The 22,045-nt window shown below is 39.1% G+C and overlaps 2 protein-coding genes across 6 annotated transcripts; both read right to left on the bottom strand.

Annotated features, from left to right (window-relative positions):
• Window positions 1-1,355: 1,355 nt before the first annotated feature.
• atxn1b (ataxin 1b) lies at window positions 1,356-17,751 on the bottom strand. Of its 5 annotated transcripts, XM_073811603.1 has the most exons (4): window positions 11,718-11,808; window positions 11,424-11,599; window positions 5,885-7,948; window positions 1,356-5,731 (listed from the first exon to the last, which is right to left on the bottom strand). In XM_073811603.1, exons 3-4 carry the CDS (start codon window positions 7,760-7,762, stop codon window positions 5,141-5,143), a joined length of 2,469 nt encoding a protein of 822 aa, XP_073667704.1. In that variant the 5' UTR covers window positions 7,763-7,948; window positions 11,424-11,599; window positions 11,718-11,808; the 3' UTR covers window positions 1,356-5,140. The 5 variants fall into 5 exon arrangements, with proteins under 5 accessions (XP_073667704.1, XP_065101684.2, XP_065101685.2 ...); XM_065245612.2 differs by lacking the exons at window positions 11,424-11,599; window positions 11,718-11,808 and adding an exon at window positions 17,236-17,751; XM_065245613.2 differs by lacking the exons at window positions 11,424-11,599; window positions 11,718-11,808 and adding an exon at window positions 13,487-13,618.
• Window positions 17,752-18,627: 876 nt separating this feature from the next.
• On the bottom strand, window positions 18,628-21,477 carry fam8a1b (family with sequence similarity 8 member A1b). Its single transcript, XM_065260905.2, has 5 exons — window positions 20,956-21,477; window positions 20,485-20,605; window positions 20,260-20,383; window positions 20,034-20,173; window positions 18,628-19,911 (listed from the first exon to the last, which is right to left on the bottom strand). Exons 1-5 carry the CDS (start codon window positions 21,437-21,439, stop codon window positions 19,767-19,769), a joined length of 1,014 nt encoding a protein of 337 aa, XP_065116977.1. The 5' UTR covers window positions 21,440-21,477; the 3' UTR covers window positions 18,628-19,766.
• Window positions 21,478-22,045: the final 568 nt, after the last annotated feature.

Genomic DNA, 22,045 nt, shown 5'->3' with positions numbered 1-22,045 from the left:
CTGGTTGCGCGCGCAACCGAGGGGCAGAAAGAAGAGACGTGCATTGTGTTGTATGCTAGTAGCGGTGTCTGTAAGTCAAAATGCCAAGGAATTTTTGCGTGGAAAATAGTACCAACAGAGTCAGTGCTGGGTGCCTGATGTTAACATACCAGTAGATGCGACTATTACGTTACTAGCATTATAATTATAAAATTATAATTCATACATGTATCACAGTAACACTGCAAAAATAAAGACAGAAAAACAGATACAACTAAAATCAAGTCTTATTTATGTACAAACATTAAAGAACGCTTCAATAATTAAGGTTGTTGCAGTAGCAGATCAGCTCACCAATCGGTCTTTCTGCCCCTTGGTTGCGCGCGCACCCTGCAATGTTTGTAAACTTGCAACCCCTCTATATGCTGCCTTCCATCGTTTCGACACACAGCTCCATAACCATCTCGCATGTGTTGATAGGCTTTTACTCGTGAGGTGTAACCGGGTCTGTAACCAATCAGGTAGCGCCGTGGGCGGGACATTGAGCAAGTCTTCAGAGTGGTGAATACAGAGAGGCTGCGCGGCAGCTGTATCAGAGCCAGCCAAAGCAGCGCATTTTAAAACAAAATTGACTTTATTCAAACCACGGATCCGTGATAAGTTTTGTGATCCGTCTCGCCACTAGTGTAGTAGCACTGATCACTTTGAGGGGGGGATAAATTTATCCCCACCGGGGATAAAAATTATTAAGCAGAGGCAGGGATACATTGACCAGAAAGGGGGAAATCCCACGCATCCCCCCCAGCAAATCGCACCCTGCATATCTGTACCTTAATGGTACCTATTAGGACTTTTTTAAAAGGTATCGTGCCAATGACAAGGTATAACTTTTCTGGGAGACTGGAACAATGTACAAAATGTTCAAATGAGATTTCTACCAAGAGTACACTATAGACTCAGACAAACCTACAGCTAAAAGTTCATTATTCTTGTTCAATTTAACTTGTCTCAGGCATTTTCATCTAAAGTTTAACACCTCAGGCAGCACATTGCTTTAGAGATTGTTTGTTCAGTGTTTATGTAATGATAGAGGGGTGGCTGGGGTTTTATGTAAGGCATTCGTCTGCCAGTAGGTTAGTGTCTCAAGAGATTTCTTATCTTTGTGCTCAACAGTCTTGTGCTATAGTTTTTTTAGAGTCACTGTCAATCTTTAGGCATCTTTGCCTTTGTGTGCATGCATTAAAGACTGCCATGTGTGTCTAATCAACCTTATCTGTTTCTTAAAAATATATGAATAAATGCCTTTTTTCAATTTACAGTCTTGACAGTGTAGCATTCCAAATAAACTCACTGTGCATCATATGAAGGAGGCAACGTAAATTGACGCAGTATTTTATTTGAGAGATTATACAGATACAATATATTTTTACTATACAAGAAGTCATCAAACTGGACATATTTGCCAAAAGTCAAGTCTGATTTTCCTTTCCATTAAAAAAAAAAATTAAAACGGCTCTAACTACAAAAACTTGCAAGCACCACCAAAAAAAAAAAAAGATCACTGACTTCACTGAGCAGTCCTGGATGCTCTGTTCACACAAACACGCCACAGTTAGAAAAGTTGAGGTTGCCTTTTGTCTTCATTGCTTTGTCAGTTTGTAGAAAAGGAGCTTTTCAAAGAGTGAGAAAAATATCACAGATACAACGAATCACACAAATATAGTAATTTACACTGAATATATAAGAAAACGAGAAATCAGTTATGTGCTATTTTTTAAGGTGTCACTCCAGCGATTGAGGTTTAACAGGAGGTAAAAGATCTCCCTTTACAACAATATTCAAAACAAAAACCAGTGAGATCCGTGACTGCATGTGTTCTGTATAGGTTGATCTCTAGACGTCAAGTTTGGTCTCCCAACCCATAATGAGGCCTTGTGCTATTGCTGAAACTATTCCTGGCTATACATCATTGAGGCATATGCATACAGCAAAGTCCTGACTGTCTTTGGATATATCATAAAAAAGCCATATCGTTGATGCCCAGCATTGTACATACAACAGAATGTTGCATTTTTCATATCAACACATATCTTCAAAGCAAGCTACATTCACAACTTGTCATGCTTTTTTATATATCGGGTGCATGTACAGTGATGGGCTGTAGAGGGAGCAATAGTCATCCAGTTGTTTCTCATGAATCACGGAACTGGGACCAGCTTGGTTTCATTTGTAACTCTGAATGTATTTGCAAAACATTAAACAGGAACGAAAACAGTCATCGGGCCGGTTTCTCAACCTGAGAATGTAGTTTGACTTACGTTATAATTCGCTATTTATTCAGTGTCGCCTTTTTAAGAATATTTGATAGAATTAAATCACCACTGTCAGGTCAAAACTAAAAAGCACACACTGGATAAAAGACTACCAGTGTTGAACCTGACTATACTGAATAAAGTTCTTCACACAGTGCACAAACACACTGAGTACTTAAATGTACATAGCTACAAAGGAAAAGAGATAGAGAGAGAACAATTATACATATGAAGTAAAGAACAATTCAGACACATAGACACTTTCATAATGGTTTCTAGTCTATTGTATCATAGAGTGGAGCCTTCTACTGCCTTACCAACATCACCGTTACAATAGACTGCATTGATATAGTGTAGCTATGCATGGCTACTGATCAACTATCCTTGTAATGTATCTCTTTCATTGTCCTCTCTCTTCAAAAGTGCATAAATCTATCCAAATAGGACTGAATGTGCAATCAAGCATTATTTCAACAATATGAGGTCTAGTGTGATTCCATTTAAATGTTACATTTGAGACACAACGATGCTTTAGTTTCTAACATCAGTCAACACAACTCAAATCTGTTGACAACTCATACTGATGTCTAAACTTATCAGAATACAAACTGGGAATAGGATAAGACTCTAAACATATACTTCTACTTTAATAATTCTACTTGTGCAAATGGCAAAATTCGTATGTATTCAAATATTATTTATGAATTCATAACAACACGTTTTAAATGACCAGTGAAGTTGTCCGTACATATCTTAAAACATTTCCATAAGGCTTCCGATTTTATTTGTGAACTATAGCAATTACTGTATATTTATCATTTTAAATAACCTAAACATTAGTCTTTTTACCCAAAATAAACAAAATTAGGCTGCAAGGGATTGAACCATTCTGTTCAAAGTGTAGATCTAATTGTGCTGTTTGTTTCATCCACAAAAATGTTTTAGAAATATGTATTTAGACGTTGAAGTAAATATATTGTCTACACTGAGAGAATCCCAAAAATTCATCAGCACTGAAAAAAATGATTCATTCAATTTACTCATTTTTTTTAAGGTAAGTGGTTGCAATCAATTTATTTAAGCTATATTAAAACTAAAAAATTAGTAATACAAAACAAAAAATAAATTGATTGCAACCACTTACATTGAAAAAATTGAGTAAATTGAATGAATCATTTTTTTTCAGTGAGGGTTACATACCATGATACGGGATACAGTGTTTCAACACAACTGTGAAAACTATACATCGCTGTCCTTGAACTTCCTTTGACTCTAACAAATTAAATATACTCATTGTTAAATTTAAATCTGTTATTTGATCTTTATAATTTAAGTGAACTCCAATAGATTGATTCATTTCTTATACAGGAAGGTTTCGTTACAAAGGGATGCTACCAAAAATATTTCGTTGATATATGGTGATCATATTAGGGCAGTTTCCCGGACAGAGATCAGAATAGTCCTAGACTAAAATAAAATAAATGTTAGAGCTGTGCAAACTGGAAAAAAAACCTGCACCGACGTATCTTAAAATACATCAGTGCCCTTTGTTTTGCCTCTAAATGCACACAAGTAATGTTTTTAGTAAAGCATGTTTGTTAAAACTAGTTACATTTCCTAATTAAACTAAGGCCTAGTCCTGGCTTAAGCTAATACCTGCCCGAGAACCCACCCCATTGTGTCTTAAAGAGAGAATTAATTATTGCAGCTGGACCAAATAAGGCCCAAAATACTTAAAATGGTGAAAGGACATTGTTATTAAAAAATACTAAATGAGCAGTGCTTCGCACCTAAAATTGGTAGTAATGCACAAAGTGACTAACAGCACTCATAACTGTCTGTTGCTGTAGTAACAAAACAGAGGTGGGAATGTTTCCATCCATTCATTCAACTTCCCTTAACCTTTCTTTAAAGTGCTAATATTCTGACTTGAGTGGAAACTTCTCTACACATGGTCATAGTATGACTATGTTGGAGATTTCTCTATATTCTCGCTTTCTCACTCAAAACCACAAAAATCACAGATTTGATCAGGCCATCTTGATTGGGTTATCTGTTAAATGCACATATGAGGTATGTGAAAGCTCAGTATTGCATATGTAAAAGACTATCAACAATTGAATTAAAACAAACTGAATACACATTCATTGTGGAATCTTGATGGTATACTTGACCTAGTTCTGATTTAAAATTCTCACTCAAACAGGGTTTGTCGCTCGAAGACAACATTGTGTAAGCAAGGGCTTATTGGGTGCAGTAATGATTGGAACGTGGCTTCATACTCATAGCTCACCAAAATGCACTCCTTTTGCCATCAATGTTAACCTTTTGCCATCAATGCTTGTAACAGTCCTTATCCCGTAAAGGCCCTGATTATGAATGAATTCTGTACACGTAACAGAAGACTAAATTAAACACGAAACAGCAGACTGAAGAAAACTGAACATGTCAAAAACCTTCCAAAATACAACCCTAATAAAAGGTTTAAGAATTAATATGACACAGAACCCACAATCACACACAACTTTGTGTAAAACGAACTGACATTACAGTAAGCTGGATACGAATGTCACAGGAAAGCAACAAAGTAGTACAATGTAAATCCGGGTTCCTAGTCCCACTCTGAGTGTGGGTACATGGCAGTGATGGGGAATGTTTTGTATAGAGTCTCTGTGTAGTTGAAGCAACGCATCTTCTTGGACACCAAGCAAAAACATCTTTTATTCAGTTAATCAAGTTTGTCATCTCTTGGAGTTTGAATTGGTAGAGTAAGGCTAATAAAAGTAATTCTTGGTTGGAAAAGTAACCCATTTGCATGAGGACTGCCCACCACTGCTCTATGGGGCCCCTCAGGAACCTGTGCTGGAACGGCCCTCAATGCTGACCTTCAGCTGGTGTGGGAGATAGGAAAACTTGGGTAAAACCGGAGTGTCCTCCTTTGACCTTATCATTTCCCCTTTCTCTGGAGCAGACCATCTCCTTTTGCGGCTAACTGCTCTTTCAGCACCAGTTGTGTATGTTTTTTCTGACTGGTCCTGGTGGTTCACCATAGGGCTTATGCCACCATTGTTAGAGAGGGTCAAAACATTTCTGGTATTGGAGGTCTCAGCCAGTGTGTCTACAAAACTGTCCTCCTCCCTCGAAGTAATTTTAACTCCCCTTTTATGATTCTCCATCTGGTTTGTTCTGTCATCAGTGGGCCCATTGCTTTTGGCTGCTTTCAGATGAGGACTGTTGTGTTTCACCACAGAGTCCGAAAAGTAATCTTTCTTTTGAATGCTGTTTTTTAAGCTTTTAAGGGTGAGGGAGATACAAACATCACCCACAGAGAGTTTGGCACAGGATAGTGCTAGCAACTGGGTGGTGCGGTCAGGGCAGCAGGACGACCAACCTTGACCAAACACGAAGAATGGATATTCCACCAAAACTTCTACACATACCTAGAATAGAAAAATAGCAAGAAAAATATTTTATACATTTTCAGTGAAATCAAATCTATTACCTTGGCATTGCTTGTGCTGTGCTCTACTCTTTGAACTACAGGAATATTGCACCTCAAAAAACATATATTGAATCTAAAGAAATTGACTCACCTGTGCCTTATTCTCTCCCACTGAGAACTGTATGATGACAGCATTAGGAGTTCGGCTGAACTCTATACGCTCCACAGTGCTGGAGTCTATTTTCAGTTCTCCGCTCACCTCGGCACTCTGTACAAAGTCCTCTGTCCGCAGATCCTCCACACGCTTCAGCTCACCATCTGCCAATTGGATAATCGAGCCCTTCATGAAAAACGGTGGTAGGCCTGCTGATGGTGATGTTGGTGAGCTGTGAGGGCTTGTGGAGGCTGGAGGTGTTACAGGAGCTGGAGATTCCACTACACTTGTTGTAAGAACAGGCAGCTGTATTTGGGTCGGACTTTGAATGACACAAGGGGCATGACCTGCATCGGACCCTGTGATGTCTTTACCATTGGGTAGGACTGAAGCTGCGGGTGCAGGTGGGCCTGCATTAATGAAGGACTGATGCAGAACTGTTGATGCATTGGTTATCCTGGGGGTGAAAGAACAGCGGGTGACCTCTGGCTCAGCAGTGGATGGATTGATGTTGGTGGCACTCACTGGAATGAGCAGGGAGGGGCTGCCTGAGATCACCACGTGCTGTGGAAGGTTGCTCTGGTAACCAGCTTGCTGGGGTCCACTAGCAGCACCAGTGATGTAGCCAATTATTGGCAGCTGTGTGGCAGAGTAAAGGTTAGTGGGGAGCTCCTGTTGAGGAGTGTTGTGAGGAGCCTGCAGTAGTGTATGTGGGGAGATTGTGGAGGATGGAGGCACCTGGTTATCTGAGGACACAAGGGTGCACACTCTGGACATTGGCTTACCTAGGCAGATGCCTCCTCTCTCATTAAGATGCAAAGACGAATGGTCTTTACCCAAGATACTTTGGAGCTCTGTGTTACTATTTGCAAGGTGGCCACTGGATACCAACATCAGCGATGTTTGCAGGCCTGTTCTGTCATGAGAGCTGTAGTCTGCTGGGAGCAGAACCTGAGCTTGTGTCTGGAGGCCCAGGTTGTGATTTTGTTTGTGGCTCTGGTCACCTTCTGCTTGGCTGGACATTCCCCTTACCACAGAAGTACTATTTTTTACCACTGTAACTTCTCCTAGTGCACCATTTGGTACATCTCTGGAGTCTGGATGTTTTGCAATGAAGCCATCAGTGTAATGCAGCACCACTTGGGAGGGGGTGAGAGCCAAGCCATGAGGGGCGAGTTGAACAGCTGAGTGTGGATGAATTTGAAGGGGCAACTGAGCAGTAGGGGAAGAAACTGTCAAACCCAAGGGGGCACTCTCTACCTGGATGCATTGACTGTGAGAAACATTTGGTACTGCGGAAATCACATGTTGACTCTGGGAATCAATGCTGGAAGCTTGGGAGATGACGGCTGTAGTGGCCAAGACCTCTTGTGGTGTCCTCCGTGGCTGTGTTGGACTGGTTGTTGATGGCACAATCTGAGAAGAAATGTAACTTGTATAGGGGCCTATAAGCTGGAGGTTCGGGGAAAGGTGTGTATACTGAACGGAGCCTATGGTTTGAGGAAGGCTAGTGGAGAGAACAGTAGGGTTAGCTGTTAGCACCGTAGGCCCAGAGAAGACTCCTCTGTACGTGGAACTATTGGAAGAGAATGAAAACCCAGCAGATGTAGTCGTTTGTGGGGGATATTCTGTAACCACAGTGAGAGCCTTATTTGACGGTGGAGGACTATCAAGCTCGGCACTGTTTCTGCCTGCATTGTTGGGGATGTGGGCCATGCTAGCCATGGTAGCAACGCTAGCTAGCCAAGCCAAATTCTCTCCGCTCTGGCTTTCACTAACAGCAGCTGACACCAGCACCTGCTTCTCTTCTAGAGCTAAGATCTCCCGCTTCTTTGGCGGAAGGCACTCATTACTGCGTTCCTGGTTCGACTTCATGGTCTTGGAGCGGTTCCCGTATTTTAACCTACAAGTCTTACTCAGGATGTTTTAGAAGTCAGTTAACAAGGTTTTCAATGTCCTCAACTCTTTTTTTACTGTAGTCCTGGCCGTTGTCATGTCTCTTCTCATAAAGGTGTTCATGAGCTTCATGTGGAATCATCTTTCTCTGTTATTGGTTTTAACCTTCATGGGACACACAGAAACACAATAAATTAATTTCAGACAACAAGTTATGTTCTTATATCATCATACATCAGTGCCAGATAAGGAAACATAATCAAATAGCATATGCTTTGTATGCTGTAACATCCAAAGCATACTTAAAAAAAATGGACCCTGTCACTTGGCTGTTACCCTTTGAAAAAGTACACTTTTGCACCTAAAGACTGCATATTCGTACCAGACAGATATATTGGTACCAAATGTATACATATCAGTACCTAAATTGTACATATTAGTGACAGCTTAGGACCATTTTTTTCAGTTGACAAATGAAAGTCATTTTTAGTCAGTTTTATGTTTTTAAATGCCCTCTGAAATATCAGTCTCTGGCCAAACAGCTGCCAAAAAATATCTGCATTGCATTTTTATCTCATCAGAATAAATGGCTAATGGCCATGACTGGAAAAAAAATGCTTTTCGGCAGCAGAATGATGTAATTACGACATCCACCAGCAGGGGCAACTTGCCCACGACAACCTGGCCAATCTGTGACCCCTCTGATTGAAAACGTAGAACTGCCATTCTCAATGTATAGGGAATATACTGTAAACCATAATTCATTCATTAAGTTGAAGAAACATCTGTTGCATCTCCACAAATAAACATTCTTTACGTTTTAACTCTAGCGTGAGCATTTTTGTGAAGCTCATGCTAACAACACCCTTTGATTTATAGGATAAATGTGTTGGAATACGTTACTCATGCACAATGAGCAAGTCTACATCACATTTAAATGCGAATCCTAAAACCTCACATGCATCAAGCTCATTATTTTTGCACATAAATACAGTTAGTAAGACTGTAGGGACACAAAAAAAGACAATGAAAAGAGAGAGAGAGAGACAGACAGACAGAGAAAGATAGAAACCACTGGCTCTCCTGACCCACATTGAGCTCTGCCTGCAAGCAAGCGTGGTTATTTAGTTAGAGTAGAATAGTGGAGAAGAAAAGAGAGAAGAGCATGAGAGGATGGGAGGGAGGGAGAGATCTCTCCACCACAGTAGATCTGCACCAATCACTGTCCTACTTTCCTCTGCTACAGCTTATAACCCCACACACATCCATTAAACGCTTCAGTCTATTGTACACAGAGCACAATACACACGCGTACACCATCAGCATATCCCTTGGACTGACACGCACTTATGCATATGTGATTTGGTGGAGAGTGCTCACGTATAAGAGAACAATAGAACACAGTCCATAGATCACAGTGCTAGAAAGCATTCAACACACAGCATGCTCTACATTCACATTGTTGCATTCATCTATATAATTTAATGGATTCAAAAGGATCCATGAAAAGAAAAACGATGCAATGTTGCGATGCAATATGATGTTTAAAAACTGGATGAAAAACATAAACATTGACAACTGCAATAGACAATATTGTTTACAAATAACCTCAACCTAATCTTACAATTGCTTTAATGAGATAGCAAGCCCAATTCTCCATAGAGAGATTATAAACCCCCTGAATGTATTATGTGCATTGGTATTTGTGTTTTAATGTGTGCTACAGCTTGCTATTAGGTAACAGAAAAGCTTGCGAATGCGAATATAAGTGGGTAAAATAGGAAAAGTAAAATTTACATAATATAAGACAGAATTTGAGAATATCTTATAGGTGCATATCTGCCTGGTGAAATACACAAGCAATACAAAAGTATTCCTGAAAGCCAATATACAATAGCACTGCTTTATTTCTGTTAGTGACCTATCCAGTGTCATAGAGCTATAGTCCATGTCAGCCACAGATGGATTTTCTATTGCAAGAACCCCCCCCCAACACGTATACACTCACTCATAGCGTGAGTAGCCAAAGAGCCGGAAAGATTAACAACCTGCAGTACCCTTCTAGCTCTTTTTACAGTAGAAATAATACTCTGCAGGCCTGCTGCATTTTATATGGCATCAATATACAACATATTCACGCCAATAAACACCCACCCACAATAAAAACAAGATGTCTCACAAGCAGACACAAAACGATGACTTCATAAGCCTGTTTTGCAAATGTACAAATTAATTTAAGTAATGTTACGTATATCAAAGTTAAATCCATATAGAGCATATCAACGTAATATCTCCAGGAATATCATACTGGCTGTTAAGGGTGCTGTGACACCGCTTCAATGATGTCATCTCAGAAATGACTGAAGCAGAGGAAATTGACGATTACGTACACAGATGCAAACATAGCCGCTCTAAAATTAAACGCTGGTATAAACAGCTAATAAAAACAATAATATTTATTCGTCGCTGTAGTGCCTGCGAGCAGTTCTTCGCCGCACTTGACGACCTTTAATATGGGTGCCTGTCCCTTTAAGAGGCAGTCTAGGGAGTCCTAAGCTAGACATGAATCCAAACAGAGCTGTTGCTGCCTTTACAATGACTAAAGCCTGTTTCTCTGCTCTCTCTCTCTTTCTATAAGCAAAAGAGCACAATATGGAGACACATACCGTATATAGGAATCACATTTGCACATCACTGGATGTGGCGTGCAACTATTTCTGCAAAATATAATAATTGGCATCAGCAACAGATATAAAATGTACAAAATAACATTCACTTAATATTTCCTTCCCTCCTGGCTTTTATTATTACAGCAATATAAGACAAGTATTTATAAGCATATATAATAAAAATGCAAAATATATATATATATATCTTTAAAATCAGCCTTACCTTTCTTTAACAACTCTCTCTCCCTCTCTCTGCACTATAAGTGTAACTCACTCTATCCACTGGCAAGCTGTCCTTTGTCCAGGTTTAGCTCTGCTATCAGGTCACACATGCAGTCCTTTCATTTGTGTTTTCTTCCATGTCCACTATTCTCCCTTGATCTCCACTCTCCTCCTCTTCCTTCGACAATCACTCTGAGGGCTCGGAGAGTAAAGGAAGTCCCCTTGTCTGCGCTGTTTCACTAGCCCTATGTGTGAGAGCTACAGCGTATGTTATGCAAGGCAAACAGACTGCCAGCTCTCTCTCTCTCTCTCTCTCTCTCTCTCTCTCTCTCTCTCTCTCTCTCTCTCTCTCTCTCTCTCTCTCTCTCTCTCTCTCTCTCTCTCTCTCTCTCTCTCTCTCTCTCTCTCTCTCTCTCTCTCTCTCTCCCACCCTCTTCTGCTCTTCATACACACACACACATACACACAGTGCTGTGGAGAACACGACTCCTCCCCCCCAGTCACAGCCTCAGCAGCCTCATCAGGTATTCATTCAAAAAACACACTCCACTTGGCAGGGTGCCCAGACTACACACACACATGGAGAGAGAGAGAGAGAGAGAGAGAGAGAGAGAGAGAGAGAGAGAAGGAGAGGGAGAGAGAGAAAGGGGGAAGAAGGAAAAATTGTGAGCAAGCGACTAAGCACACTAGAAGAAACACGTAGCACAACACAAGCACCGCCTCACATTTACCACAACACACTCGTATACCACATATGAGTGCTGTGAATTTTCTCTCTGTCAAGGACTGCCATGTCTGCCTCACCACCATTACCCGCGATGCAAGAGTAAGCACATTTGCATGGGTCTCTAGAAGCCTTCCCTCAAATGACCTCCTCTAAACCCCATTCCCCAAAACTTCAGGCATGTAAGACCCTCTGCATGTTCTGTTTTATAAAAATCAAAAATACACAAATTCAGATGTTGTTAAAGATACATACACCTTTCATAAACACAAACGGTAAATACATGCTAGATTACGCATGCAAGGCAGTTGTTACTCACCCTCAGGGACACATGCATATAAACAGACAAATCACACTTGCACTCGTTTTAACACGAGCATACTAAATGTTATCGGCGTGCACAACCTTGGGGAGATCTAAAAGCGCTGTGTTCAAAACACACGCTGTCAACAAGGAGAAATGCTGGGAAGATGAAAACTCCATCAGCATGTGTAACCTCTAATATTAGCCTGGCCTGGTTTATACTCTCTAAGCAGATCCCTGCAATGCATTCGGTGTGTTTGCCAAGCCACAGACCGATAGCAAACCACCATAGAGTATATGAAAGGGAAAATATAATTTTTAGAAAACTCAGCAGATCTAAATGATATAAGGTAACTAAAGCAAAGACGACTCATAGCGTATCATTCAGTTATAAATAAAATAGTTTCTGATTTCTAATTTATTGGTGGTGCCAATATCTGGGATTTACAATCATTTATAAATGTATGTTTATGTATTTAGCATACACTTTAATCAAGATCAATTTCAAGCTAAACATTTTGGGCCGGTTTAGATTAGTCCAGGACTAGGCCTTAGTTATAATAGGACATTTAAGTCGTTTTTGCAAACTTCCCTTAAATAAAAAACAACTTGTGAGACAAAACAATGGCACTGATATATGTTAAAGTGCACCTATTTCATTGCTAAAAACCTTTTTTTGTGTATTTGGTATAATACAACGTGTTTGCATGGTTTATGGTTAAAAACATATTATTTTCCACATACTGTACATTTTTGTAGCTCCAGATTTCCCTCTATTCCTGAAATGCACTGATTTTTTACAAAACATATCAATTTGAAAAGCGCTGTGTCCCTGATTGGTCAGCTAATCTATACGTTGTGATTAGCCTGAATACCTCTGACGTCAACTGAAAATGTGACGCTCCTTACGATGTTTGAAAGATTTGCTCACAATGCAATGCTAACAGGAGTTAACTTACAGGCTGAGTCCAAAGCGGGAGGAATTATTATAATGTCGGTCTTGTCCGCGTCAACAAGCCCAGGAGTAAACTGTTGCCTCCAAGAAAAGAGATTTACGTTGAAGGTGATAACTTGCTTCGTCGTTTCCTTTGGGGTTTGTACCTTTTCCATATCTTTAACATGTACTTATACAAACTAATACATACCAAAGGAAATGTAAAATCGTGAATCAGACGATAGTTGCTCTCTAAGAAACGTCAGAGGATTCTTAAATTAGGGCAGCTCAAACATGCATTTTAGTCTGGGACTAGGATACCCTCTGTCTGGAAAACCGCCTCTTTATCAGTATGTGTTCCCTGGACTCAAACCCACAACCTTAAGCACAGCTAATACAATGCAGTACCAACTGATTTTCATGCCTGTGTCTGACAATTTTAGCTGAAATGGTTACCTGTACCCTTTTCACTCTGAATGGCTTAATATCTAAACCATACAAAGCCCTGCAGAGAGACACTCTTTGATATTTTCATTCCTCATGATAGCGGGAGATTTTGGGTGGGTTGCTATGTTACTGTGTATTGAGGTATTGCATTAATCAGCCACTAGAGAGATGAGATGAAAGAAGTGTGTTGAGTTCTGGCTGCTAGTCTTAGCTTTTCTGTTTTTTCTTATAGTTTATGTTTTACTCTCAGCCTTCATAAAAACTCGGATTAGACCGGGAAACACCACACTACAAAGTATAAACAGTTGGGTCTTCTACAAAGTCACAAAATCAATTCAGTGTATACCCACAAAGACTCAAATTACTCAGCAATAATCATCTATTGACAATGAAAATAGACTCACGAAGATCGATCATCAGGTCCACTTTCTTCTCGCACTCTCCAAATCACATTTCCAAAACACCGGGGTGACAAATATAGCACAAATCTATAATGACTTTAGTGAGCTGTAGTAAACACACAGCACCTGTTCCCTCTTCACACACTGGAGATCCTGCAAGCTCTCCTCAAGCTTCACAGAGATAGTGAGACATGTCCAAAACATGTCCAAACATGTCTAAAGAGGACAGGAGGCCATGCCATGTGCTGATTTGTAAACAGTGCAGTGGACACAAACATTTATTAGGTATAAAAAGATGGGGTTGAAGATTGTGATGCATATTTGCATATCATGCATGAAAGAAAGTATAGTTTCAAAATAGTCAATTCTATACCCTGTTCCTGAAAAACATCCCGCCGTCAGAGTTTTGTCTTTAGGGGGAATAAGACAACAGGAATTACAAACTGCAGTGGGTTGGAATACCTCACAGTGTCATCAGTTCAGAAGAACTGGTTGAACTTTACTCCTCAATGATTACCAGATGTTTTGCCCATTAGATGGAAAATTAGCCATGATTTTGGACTTGACTTGCCTTCAAGTGTCTTTATTCATGGAAAGTGTCCAGTCCAGTGCCCTTTTGAGCGTGGTACTGTACGCACATTGAATTGGAAAGCCCCTTGATTTAAGTTCTACATTCACTCGAAGCATGTGGGAAGATTGCGTAAGAGCCCGGGTTGCCGAGGTAACAAGGACAGAATTTACATATGTCTCAAGGCTATTGGGAGATTTGTGTTATGTGCGTGTGTGACTGTGTCTGCATGCATGTAAACAAAAATTATTTTGATCATTTATACATTGTTAAAGTTCTTTCAAACGAAACTACAGCAGCACCAAATAGAACTGCAGCTGGCGTAGGCAGAGGTGGGAATATTTGAAGAGTTTGGTTCCAAAACTCCGCTTTTAAAATTTTCTCAAAACATGTTTATTGTGTTTTAGCTGTATTTTTGTTATGAAGGCTTAAATCGAAATAAACCAACTGCAGTTTGATTGATATATCAAAAACGAGATTTTTGGAAAAAAACTGGTTATCTCATTTTGGAACCAAACTCTTTATTTGTTTGTCTGAACAATGAAATAAGAGTTTTTAGAACTTGTTTGGAAACAACACAATGTATGTAAGGTTTACAAGCATGATCAAAAAATATCTTCTTATGTGTGAAAAAGTAACATATGGTAAATATGTAATATCCCATTAACTTTCTTGGTCTTCTGTTTAATTGTATAACATGAAGCATACTTTTGGGAGTATTCGCCTTGCAAGTGAAACATCTATCAGGTAAATAAGGAGTCACCAAAGAAAGGATTTGGATTAACCAAGATTTGGCAACCGTAGACCACACAATGTCCCTCTAGCTCATACCCAACACCATAACGTTTGCTGGAGTGTATGTGTGTGCATATGTACTCTATTAGCTTCCTCTACAGGGCTGACCACAGAAATAGCCAGCCAAATCTCTCTCTGAAAGTAAATTGTTTTTCCATGTCTTTAAGAACCAGTATTTCAAGCAATAAACCAAAAATAGCTCAGGCCTACACACTTTAGCCAAGAGCACAACTCAAGAAGTGAGGACGAGAGCGGCTGAAGAAGCAACTCGACCGCTTTACAAGCGCAGACGTGAAGAACGTTACATTTGTTTTCTTTAACTGTTGCCAAGGGGTCGGTGGGGATGGCGATCAAGAGCAATGGACAAAAGCGTCGAAGCTTAATAAAACCGAAAACCCAGACCGGTCACTAGAGATTTGAGGCTTCCTGTGAGGAATGCAATAACACTCTCTTTATCAGAAACTCAAGCAGCAACAAGCAAGACTTAATACTGGCACTAGGGAGGGGCACTTTAGCCTCAATAGTGGTTTGGCAGCCTAACAGAAAGCCAAACATAGAGAAACACACAAACAGCAATTACAAAAGCAAAACCATTCCCAGGACATCCATCTCTAATCACTGTCACTGTGCCTCAAGTCAATAGCTTGGCCATTGGGAATTCTTAAGAATCCTGTCAGAAAAAAATGTCAAAATATGAACCAGCATCTGCCACTGGTGCTGTACCCTTTCAAAAAGTATAGCTTTGCACTTTTGTATCTCAGAGGTACATATTGGTACCAAATGTATACGTATCTATACCTAATTCTAACGGGGTCAGCCTTGGGGTTAAAGGCCTTGATGTGAATTTGTTCAGTTTAGTACACACTGTTGACTGTTTACTACTGAACGATTGTTCACTGCTGAATGTCCCGAGACAAAACAGTACAAAAATAGTAAGGTAGAGTATAATCAAGCACTGTATCTCTATCTACTATAATCATGCAACCTATCTTTTACAATACTGTAGCACACTGTAAATCCTTTGATAAACCGACAGCTGCTACTAAATGAAGCCCCATACCAAAAAAGAAATCATCTTATTAATAATTAATTACTTCACCAAATCACCACATATTGTTATATGCAGGTTATAAAAATAGAAAACAGACATATTAAGCTGTATACTACTTTATAAAATCACTTTCATTGAACCTCTATCCATTGCCATCCCATCACCTTCTCTTATGATGGACATTATAGTTTTGATTCTCTTGAAGCTGGATCACTAATTAAAATGTCTGCCAGAGAGGGGTTAGTAATATATACAAGCAGGTGTTAAACATTAATCGGCTTACAGACAGACACTGGGACATTGATAAGGTTGCTCAGCACTTTTGAACTGTGATAACAGTGTTCACTAAATTGTAAGCATGACTGGGCCTGAAAATTGAGTGAGGCTTTTACTAAAGGAAAGAAAATAATTTCTTACGGCTTATTCTGCCATCTTTACAGTATATGTACATTATATAAGGAGCTCAGATGCTAAAGCCTCTAAACGGCCACCTTCATCAAAAATAATTATATTAATCCAGTACTGTTGTCACATACTAAGTAGTTCTTTTATACTATACATTTATTACTCTTACAATGTGTCTGGTTTCGGAGCTTGAAAATCTAGTCCCTGAGGTCTTTTCTCCAGAGAAAACTGTGGAATAAACTCTGTCATGATAACGAATGACATAGAAGAGCAAAATTAAGACAAAGGAAACCAGGAGAAGGGGTTAAGATTACATACATGATGAAATCTTGTAGCAGTGATTCCTTTTATAGTTTTGAAAAAATCTAAATCAAATTAAGCATTATAAACAAAATTCTAAATAAAATTAAAACTTCTGAATAGAAAATTAAAAATTTTTGTATGGCAATGAAATAGTGAATTTGTTTAGAGGTTTAAATATGATACAACCAATGAAAAATTTCCTCACAAAACACAAGATGCACAGCGCCAGACAAACGTATGAAGCTACAATTCCCCACGTTGCTCAGTGCAACAAAACGTATCACTGAAAAACATACAAAAGATGAGGATTTTATTGCTGTTGTCTATATTGATAATCAGTATGGATGATGAGACTCGTTTTGTAAAGTGAACACCAGTTGTGGATGATGAGAACCTAACCCATTATTTTAACTGAACGGCCAATCAGATAACAGCAATCACAGTCACCATGGCCTCTGACTGGCTGCTGATGACATCATTACTACAGAAAGTAAGACACATGCCCAGTCAGCCAATAAGGTTACTGTTTAAATGCCCCTGACAGCATAGGAGGCTGATTGTGTCCTTTCTCTTTCCCTCAAGACCAATCAACTAAAGCGAATAAAAAAAAACCATACACTGCTTACATACCTTATAAAGCAGCAGACATCATGTTTTCATTCCCTGACAATTTGCTGTAGGCTCAAACAGAAGCCTGATCAAGGCCTGACATTTTTTCCCCCAAAACTGTCATGATTTTCCTTGGATCAGTCATATGAAGAAAATAATAATATGCAAAATCCACAATAATAATATGAGGAGAGAAGGCCAACCGGTGTTTCCACTCAGAGCTATTCCTTGCACTGACGTCACATAGCACAGCACGCTCAGTCTGACTTGCAAGATAAACAAAGTCACGTCGAGCATGGCTGGGCAGGCACTGCTCGCTGATAACTGCAATGAAACATCAGTGGTAAAGGACTGATAGTGGGAAGAGTTAAGACAGGTCAAAGTGAGGGACAGAGCAAAAGGATCTGTGTAGAGAGGAATCCATCCATCCATCAGCTTTAAAGGGGACATTTCACAAGAATATTTTAAAAAGTCAAAACTTTGGTGTCCACAGAGTACGTATGTGAAGTTTTAGCTCAAAATACCATATAGATATTTCATTATGTTAAAATTGCCACTTTGTAGGTGTGAGCAAAAATGGGTGTTGGGTGTCCTTTAATATGCAAATGAGCTGATCTCTACAATAAAAGGCAGTGCCGTGGTTGGATAGTGCAGATTAAGGGATGGAATTATCCCATTCTGACATCACAAAGGGAGCCAAATCTCATTGACCTATTTTTTCACATGCTTGCAGAGAATGGTATACCTTATCTGGTAAAGTTACTGGGTTGTTCTTTTTCACATTTATTAGCACCGGGGATCAAATTATATCACTTAAACAGGGAAAGTGTCAGATTTTCGTGATATGTCCCTTTTAAGGCCAAACACAGTCAACCTTTCATCATCACTTGCAAATAGCCTGTCCACTTATTAAGCTACATAATGAAATGGAGATAGCAAGGATGAACCAAGCAATATGATATAATGGATAATTTCTAAATATTAATATTTGAAACAAAACAAATTCATCAACATTACCATTTATTAAGGTTATTTTGTCATCTGTGTTTTTGGATTTTATATTTCACAAGGCCCCTCATTTTTTTAATTTCATCAATGCACACAAGTGTTGACAATGAATAGGGTTACACCTGAGCTATTCTTAGTTCTTCATACTCCTCAGAAAATACAAGCATGCAGTGCTCTTACTCCATCTACTGGTGACTCGTGTGAATTGGTAAGCAAGAGACAGGCTATGAATACCATTCTTCAAAACTTCAATGTATTCAATTGTATGGCAAACTTATTATCCATTAGCCTACATATTTACTCCAAAAACTGCAAACATTGCACTAATTTTGTATTCGTGCACATTATCCTGATCTTGTCATAACATAGCAAAACACTAAAGCCATTTTTATAAAAAGTTAAAACTGTGGTAAAGTGTTTAATGCTCCAGCTTGCTAACATAGATTTACCAAATGCATAACAATTATTTGTGAGATTGTTCAGCATGTCCATTTAAATACTTTTGCAGATTTGATGATATTTATACACCGCCTTTCATAAAATTGTTAAATATGATAGCTCACATACAATGTTACTTGGAAATGAAAGCTGAATCTCCTTATGTGCTTTAATTATTTTGTCCATCTTTATACAGATATATTAGTAAATATAGCGTTACTCATTAACTTGTAACCGTATAAATAATTAATAACAGAAACAACATAGAAGGCTTTCTGAAGGTTACTTAAATTTTAACTGCACATTAGAATCTCATTAAATTTAGACTCCAGTCCTGCAACTTTAGTTTGTACAGCTGCTTCAAAACAATGTAAGAAGAACTCAAATATAAATAAACTGACCTACCTTGTCTAGTAAAAATTTTAGTTCTTCCAGTTTGGCCATTTCTAAACAATCCAATGAAAGGATATACCAGAAGACCTCTAAAATGAATGAGGCAACTTTAGACCTGAACATCTCTGCATCTCTGTGTAAAGAGAGCTGAAGAAGGCATGCAGTGAAAATTACAGCACTAAAAATGCACTTCTAGCTTCTAAAGGCCATGAAACAGATTAATAATTAAGTACAAAACATTAATTTGAAATACAAATGCAGTAGACCAGGCCTAAAACTGCATGTGGATAAACATGTTCTTCACAAAGAACATCTTCTCGAATTCAAGAAGTTACACACATAATGTCCCAAGTAATAGTTTCAGTAAACCATCCACACAAGGAGGTGGGGTTGATGGAGGTGTGATGTACCAGAGAAAGTTCAAGTGTTGTGAAGCAGCTCATTTATAAATTAACTTACTTTGGCACGCAGAGAATATTCAAAGATGTTTAAACAGAGATCATTAAAAATACTTCTTAGAAAGCAATTCATGCTTAAAAGAGTGTGTCCAGAAGAAGTGAAGTGAGAAGTACTGGATGTACCACGTTCAGCTGTTTAAAGTGACAGCTATCCCAAAAGCTAAGAGCATTTGTTCAGTTCAGTACATGTCACTTGAGCTGGTTCTCTCTTCTTTTTCTAGATGCTTGCATTACAATGTTAGGTTGATAACAAAGTCATCTAAGCCGGTTTCTTTTGACCACAATAGTGCCGGCCACTATGTCATATACAGTCCTGTTGTGTTGAAAGAAAAGAAGCGTGATGAATGCTGGAAAGAAGAATGCGATGGAGAAGTTCTTGTTTAAAGCTCTGACGGTTGACCTAAAAGAAGAAGAATGATAGTCATTTATTTCAGTATTATTCTACATGTAATCCTTAAACAAGTAGTAAAGATTTAGGAAATATATATAATTTATACATATATATTAAATAATGCTACTAACGCAGAAAGTGTGACGTTTGTTGCCGGTACCACAAGAACTCGGTTTGGTTGTACCAGGACAGAGCTGTCGCATGTCACCACTCGTAAGCCAACTATGAACTTCCCTGGTGTGGCCCCACCAGCTCCCCATATACATATGATCTGAAATCAATCAAGAATTGTTATACAAGTCTGATCACATTGAGTTTTAAGGTTACCTTAAGGTTAATTTGTGCGCATGTACAAACCTCATAAAAGCAAACTAATATCCTGTACACCAAAGCCACGAGCATCATCTTCTGTAGTTCCTCCATTGATGTGTCCTCATCTATTTCCTCTACAATGAAGTGCATGGCAAACTTTGAGATATCTCTAAAAAGGGATTTCGAAAAAACAAGGGGGTTAAATCCTCTCAGTCCAGTTTTTGCTGCTGTGTAATATGTTATGAAGTAAACAAATATATACAAACTCACTTCATTCCACTCAAGTGGACAATACTGAGGATTATAGTTGCTTTAATAAAGAAGAGAATAAAGAAATCCACCATTTCCGCCAAGAACCTTTGAAGAGGTGATGGTATAGAATATTCTCTACCTAAACAATATATTATAGACATTAACTACCAAAACATTGACATATCACTAAGGTGATACTAGATTATTTGTAGTGGACAAGCATACTGAAGTTTAAAGCTCGATCACGTGGTGCATGTTGAAAGGTCAGCTGTGACAGATTTAGGCCCTGCGCAGATATTGCAGCGTTTGACATTCAAAAGTACCGCGAGAGGTGCGCATTCCACGTGCTCTCGCGTTGTTTTATGTCATACGCCGATCGATCTGCGCAGCGCCTGCATTACGTCCAACGCACCATCAAATGCTTTGTAACGATCGCTATCATATTGCGCTTAACAACAACAGAGAAAGGTAATACATTTTTATCATTACCTGGCTGTTGAGCATTCCCGTTTGGTTGTCGTTGTTGTGGCAACGGCGCAGGAGCTGTTGCTCGATAGCTGCTCGCGTGCCCAGCCTGACCTGCTCCGTTACCCGCAGCTGCAGCAGGAAAGGATGGTACAGGAAAGCCAAACGGATTGCTTAACCAGTTGCGAAGGTCTCCATTGGGCATATCTGCAGCCCATGTCGTTGTTCCAGGGGTTTCATTTGATCCTTGTGTCGGAAAACACGGTGGGAAGGAAAACGAAGACATGGCTATCCAGCTTTGCCAGTTCATATAGCTGTAGTAATACTGCCACATCCATTCCTGTAATTTCTCACAGTATTCAGTCGTGCTGACAGCGGTAGTCGTGTCTTGTTTACCCTGAGAACGGGACTTGTGAATCTGCGTTTTCATTATTTCGCCGTTTGCTGTCCTGCTCGTTTCTACCAGCGATTTATCCTTATCGCGAGTGTTTTCGTCTAACTCCGCCATGACACTTTTGTAATGCGACGACTTAGGTGACGATGTAATCAACTTCCGGCGATATTTTATAGTGCATAATAAAAGTTGGTTGATTTAAGATCACAAGGTGTATTTCTTCTAAGCAGTTGTGAAATCTTAGATGGAAGAATTGAAATTCTACTCTAGTAGACCTTGGCATAACTAGAAAGATGTATAATTGTGTTAACAAGTTAACCAAATGTGTTAAACCACATATCATTCTGGATCTTATTGAATGTTTAGCTCATTTTAATGCAACTTGAGGCACCTTGAGATATTTATATAATATTTGGATATGTTTCTCTCTATGTGGACTGTACCGGTGATTTGCTTTTGATACAAAAAGAACTATGTAAAATGTTGATAGGCTTATTTATATTGACTAAAGAAAAGTAAACCCCATATACAAAAACTTTGGCAGTTGTTGTTAACCTATGTACAATGCATCTAGCCAGGTAAAATAAATACATTAATTTCTATGAACATCAGCTTGTAGAGTTTTAGGTGTAATGAGCTATTTCATTGTTCTTACCATTGTGTTTAGAGAAAAGCATTGTAAGTCTATTGCATTTTTTGTTTTCAGCTTCCTTGATTTAT

Source organism: Paramisgurnus dabryanus, chromosome 13, assembly GCF_030506205.2.
Source record: "Paramisgurnus dabryanus chromosome 13, PD_genome_1.1, whole genome shotgun sequence".
NCBI classification, from domain to species: Eukaryota; Metazoa; Chordata; class Actinopteri; order Cypriniformes; family Cobitidae; genus Paramisgurnus; species Paramisgurnus dabryanus.
This window is presented reverse-complemented; position numbering and strand designations above follow the sequence as displayed.

Bases quoted from the DNA above. Each gene is read 5' to 3' on its own strand.
- atxn1b (XM_065245612.2), bottom strand. From the start codon at position 7,762: ATGAAGTCGAACCAGGAACGCAGTAATGAGTGCCTTCCGCCAAAGAAG. The intron at 5,732-5,884 runs GTGAGTCAATTT...TTTCTATTCTAG, and splicing joins TGGGAGAGAATAAGGCACAG to GTATGTGTAGAAGTTTTGGT.
- fam8a1b (XM_065260905.2), bottom strand. From the start codon at position 21,439: ATGGCGGAGTTAGACGAAAACACTCGCGATAAGGATAAATCGCTGGTA. The intron at 20,606-20,955 runs GTAATGATAAAA...TATATTGTTTAG, and splicing joins CGGGAATGCTCAACAGCCAG to GTAGAGAATATTCTATACCA. The intron at 19,912-20,033 runs GTTAGTAGCATT...TTCTTCTTTTAG, and splicing joins ACAAACGTCACACTTTCTGC to GTCAACCGTCAGAGCTTTAA.